The sequence below is a fragment of the Myotis lucifugus genome, unplaced genomic scaffold (genome assembly GCF_000147115.1).
Source record: "Myotis lucifugus unplaced genomic scaffold, Myoluc2.0 scaffold_3, whole genome shotgun sequence".
NCBI classification, from domain to species: domain Eukaryota; kingdom Metazoa; phylum Chordata; class Mammalia; order Chiroptera; family Vespertilionidae; genus Myotis; species Myotis lucifugus.
The window spans coordinates 1-4,782 of NW_005871051.1; the positions used below are offsets into that span (position 1 = coordinate 1).

The 4,782-nt window shown below is 56.6% G+C and overlaps 1 protein-coding gene across 1 annotated transcript; it reads left to right on the forward strand.

Moving 5' to 3' along the window:
• Positions 1-201: 201 nt before the first annotated feature.
• Positions 202-4,322, forward strand: LOC102423633 (major facilitator superfamily domain-containing protein 6-like). The gene is made up of 2 exons (XM_006082351.3): positions 202-510; positions 2,650-4,322. The coding sequence occupies exons 1-2, from the start codon at positions 238-240 to the stop codon at positions 2,989-2,991; spliced, it is 615 nt and encodes a 204-aa protein (XP_006082413.1). The 5' UTR covers positions 202-237; the 3' UTR covers positions 2,992-4,322.
• The last annotated feature ends 460 nt before the right edge of the window (positions 4,323-4,782 follow it).

Here is a 4,782-nt window from a genome sequence, read left to right on the forward strand (position 1 = left end):
AACACGGGTGCCCAGAAAGGGTCAGCACCCACAGTCTATAAAGGAACTCCCCCGGCTCAGCAGCAGCGAGTCCGCAGAGGAGCCGCCTGGAACCCAGCCGCTCAGGGAGGCTGCCACGCATGGGGCGGGGGCTCGGGGGGGGGGGTCGGGGGCTCGCCCACCTAGTTCTGTGTTTGTTCAAATGCGTAGAACACGCTGAACAATGATTCGAACCTGACTTTCTCTCCAGACAAGACAATGTTGGCCGAGAGGATTCCGGTTCCATCCAGTCCTGTCCCCATAGCAACCATCGACTTGGTCCAGCAGCAGCCGGAGGACGTCCTGCCGCGCGTGGAGCCGCGCCTCCCACCCAAGAAGACCAAGCACCAGGAGGAGCAGGAGGACGCCAGCAAGCCCGCCTGGAGCGTCAGCGCCTCCCCCTGGGTGACCTTTGTCTACGCCCTCTACCAGGTGAAGGAGATGATGCTGCTCGCCAGGGAGAGCCACGCCTCAGAGATCCAGCCTCTGCAGGTAGCGCCCCTCGGCCGGCCTCCCGCCCCTAGGCAGGCCCTCTATCAGCTGTGCGCTCCGGGTTTGCGGGAGGCCTGTGGGGGGGGTCTCATTGCTCCGTGACAGGTGTGTAGTGGAGGTGTATGCAGCCTCCTGGAGAGGGCATTGTGCCTGCTGGAGCTAACACACATCTTCTTCTGATTTTGCATTAAATTCTCAGTATCGATGGGTTGCAGCCGCAGTAGGAAGATGTGCCTGTAATTCTGAGACTCTCTGGGCACAGGCTAAGGAACAGGCCCTGAGGGGGTCTGGTGAGGCAGTGGTCACACTGAGCCTGTGTGGGCTGATGAAAACATTAAGTCGGTGGAAGTGTAGTTTCGCTGGGGCCTCACGTGAAAAGTAACAGGTGTGATTTTCTTGCCTTAGAGGTATGGTCTCTCCTGAGCGGAGTTGGCTGCGGTCGATGAAACTGGGTGACTGAGTGCCAGCCGCCTCTGGGGGAGGCTGAGTGTGCGCCTGGGGCAGCCGGCCACAGCAATGGGCCCGCCTCCCTGCCGGCGTCACTCACCGCCTTCCACCCGGTGGGTCGGTCACGGCCGTCCCGTGTCTGGCATAGCCTCAGGGGCCACGTCAGAAAAGAGAAGGGCAAAGACTTAAACACAAAGAGCCATTGGGCAGCTTCCTTTTTAGAAGATTGGAACCGTCTTTATCACGACCTTGTAAACTCACATATAATATTTCTGTAATTTAAACCAAGCCTCCTCGTCACTGATAAGCATGATGCCTTCTGGCCTAGGCATGACCCTCCTTCTGAAGGTCACAAACTCACCGGGTCCCCTGCGTGTCAGGAAGGAGCACGTCGGTGGGCAGGGCACCAACGCTGTGAGGCTGGGCGTGTGGCAGGAGAAAGGATGGCTTTTTTTTTTTTTTTTTGCTATCATCATCTTCTCTTCATTATTTTTTTCTTTATGGATTAAAGTATTACATGTGTCCTTATCCCCCCATTGTCCCCCCTACCTCCCTGCTTATGCCCTCACCCCCCCCTAGTGTCTGTGTCCATTGGTTAGGCCTTTATGCATGCATACAAGTCCTTTGGTTGATCTCTCCCCCTTCCCCCCACCCTCCCCTGCCTTCCATGTGGGGTTTGACGGTCTGATTGATGCTTCTCTGTCTCTGGATCTGTTTTTGTTTATCGGTTTATGTTGTCCATTATATTCCACAAATGAGTGAGATCATGTGGTATTTATCTTTCTCCGACTGGCTTATTTCGCTTAGCATAATGCTCTCCAGGTCCATCCATGCTGTTGCAAATGGTAGGAGTTCCTTCCTTTTTATAGTAGCGTAGTATTCCATTGTGTAGATGTACCACAGAAGCCAGAAACACCAATCAGAAAGGACATAGGCACCCCTATGTTCATAGCAGCACAATCCACCATAGCTAAGATTTAGAAACAGCCTAAGTGCCCACCAGCAGATGAGTGGGTTAGAAAGGATGGCTTTTGCACAAACAGTTTTCATTACGTTGGGTACTTAACTCCTCATTTTCACCAAAGCCTCTGAGGCTTAAGGACCGTCACAGTTTTTTTCTGGCATGATAACATTTTATGCTAATAAAAGCTGCTGGTATGGCTCAGTCTTAGGAAGAAGCCATGACTAAGATGTTTTTACATTTTAGAATCAATCGCAGAAATAAAGCGTTTTGTGTGGCGCCCAGCTATGTGAAGTGGCAGCACTGGCTCAGAGGAAAGCCGTGTGTGGTTGGTTTAAAGCACGTGCCCTGGTTGTAGGGATCAGGGGTGAGTGCGTGACCTCAGCAGGAGGCCCGGCCGCAGGCCCCACGTTGTTAGCCCAGGGACTCGCCGCGGCTGGCGGCTCCGACATCTGTGCGATGTCCATGGCGCCCTGGTAGTGGCAGGCGTGTGGACAGGGATGCTCCTTTCCCACGAGGTCTGTCTGCTCACAGTGTTTGTGTTTTTCATGCGGCTCTGGCAGTTGCACACAGGAAAAGAGATGTAAGGTAAGCCCTTTTCCTCCCCTCCTCTCCTCCTGGCCCCCGAGCGGTCCCCGGATGCCCTCCCGTGCCTGCATCTCACGGGGAAGCGTGCGGAAAAGGTGCTTTGCTGGACCACAGCCGCCTTCCTTCCGTTCTTCTCCTTCCAGGGGACCAGTGAGAACCGGGGAGACTCGCCCGCTGCTGGAGCCCGGCCCGCCCCCCGTGACAAGCCCTCCGACCCACCTAGCAGCCAGCCGCCCCCTCCATCAGCAGCATCGCAGAGCAGCTCCGCCCACCCCAGCTCCAACCAGCGTGCAGAGGAGGGTGGGGACCCGCAGGCCCTGCCTCGCAACTGGGGGACCCTGAGGGCCCTGCCCACCTCACCCCTGCATGGACCGGGGCCTCGGGGACCGGGGAGGCATCCCGAGCCCGGCAACACGCCCGCCTTGAGCATCGCGCCACACGCTTCTGAGTATCTGAACCATCGGCGTGGAGACACACACATGTAGCCACCATGCATATTGGCAGGAGCTGTTCCACCCACAACCCGCTGGAGTGGCGGGAGGAAGTGGGGTTCGCGGGGACTCCCGTTCACGGGCGGGTTGGGGTAGGTCGGGGTGCAGAGTCACACTAAGTGGAGGGAGGTGAGCGCTGAGGGCGTGTCCCTTCTCATTATTTATTCGTTATTTGGTTCTTCATGCGAGCGGGAGGAAGAGCCGCCTCTCTGTTTCTCTTGAAGAGAACCCTTTGGAAATGGTGCGTAAAGAATCCAGGGAGCAGGTGACAGTGAGCAGCGGCTGTGCTTTTGTTTAAGAAAAGGAAGGAGAGTCCTCAGGAGCGTGGCCTCGGAGTCCCTCCGAGCTCTGCAGGGGCGTTATGTCTGCGTGGAAGGCGGGAAAGCAGCCAAGCCCCTGAGCAGAGCTCGGGGACCCTGAGCGGCGCGTCCACAGGCCGTTTGTTCTCCACGGGCTTCAGGACCAGAGCAGGGAACATTCCAGACCACCCCGCGCCTCCGTGTCCTGGGCCGAGAGGCGAGGGGCGCTGGCCAGGGTGATGCTGCGAGTCGCCTGGACCAGGCTTTACGGTTCCTGGTGATTCAGGCTCGACTCGGCTGGCGGGGTTTTCTCTTACTCGCTGAATTCCTAAGGGTTTCTTTAGCGAAGCAGTGCTATTTCCAAGTAACAGTATAACATGTAAGTGCCTGGGGGAGGGATACGGCTTTTGAAGTTATGTAAGGGGTGGGTTTTCGCTTTGTGTGGGGGACAGTCAGACACTGGACTTGGCTGTGGGCTTGCTGCTGTGAACATACCACTACTGTCGGGGCCACGGCCGGTGACTCGCGCAAAGCTCGCTGCTAACAATGCAGCCTCGGTCCCCGGGAAGTGGGGAGCCCGGGGAAAGGGAGCCGCTAGGGGAATGAGGGCCAGTCCGCGTGGATAGTAGCTGTCGGGGAGCGGAGGAGGAGGAAAGGGAAGGACGGTCAAGAGGAGCCACTCGCTTACCCCCTGGCCCCGTTACACGGGCCAGTGGTAGAGTAAGAGCGGCTCCATGAAACCTACGTCCGCCCAAAACTGCACGGGGAGGAGAAATCCCACGCGTGGATATCTGGCTCCACAAAACACAGCTTTAAAAATAATAAGGGAAAGAAGTGGAATTAAGCAAACAGTTATTTTTGCACTTGAACCGAGACGTACTGTACCGTAGATTGTCATGACTCATCTTAAGTGACCTTTCCAAATCCAATGTATTTATTGTGCTTATGTGACTTCAGAAATAAAGACACGTGCGGCAGGCGACCCTCGCCGCGAGTTAACGTACGGCATGTGGACGTGTGAACTGACTCGGTGTCTCTCGTGTTTACAGTCCTGATGGCTTCACTGGGAAAGCCGCCGTTTGGGGAATGCAGTTGCTCTGCCGAGATAAAAATAAACACCGTTTCCAACCGTTTCCTAAATGATAACGAAGGGGCCACACCCACGGAAGTGCTTCCCCTGGAATGAGTCCGAGCAGGTCCGGCCTGTGGGAGCCGTGGGCGGAGCCCCTCAGGAGGCCCCTGTGCGTCCTGCCCCCCAGGTGCCATGTAAAGCAGATGGAAGTGAGTTCCCATTAACTGACTTGAGGATTGTGTAATCCTCCCGAGGTCTGCAAATGCCCAGGTGCCTCCCAGCCCCAGTTGGTAATCGCCGCCTCCATGACTGACTGGGACGGTTTCCTCTGACGGCGGGAAAGGGAACGAGCCACGGTGCTGTGCTGCGTATGTGGCTGCAGAGGTGAGCGTTCCTCAAAGCCGTAGCAGAACA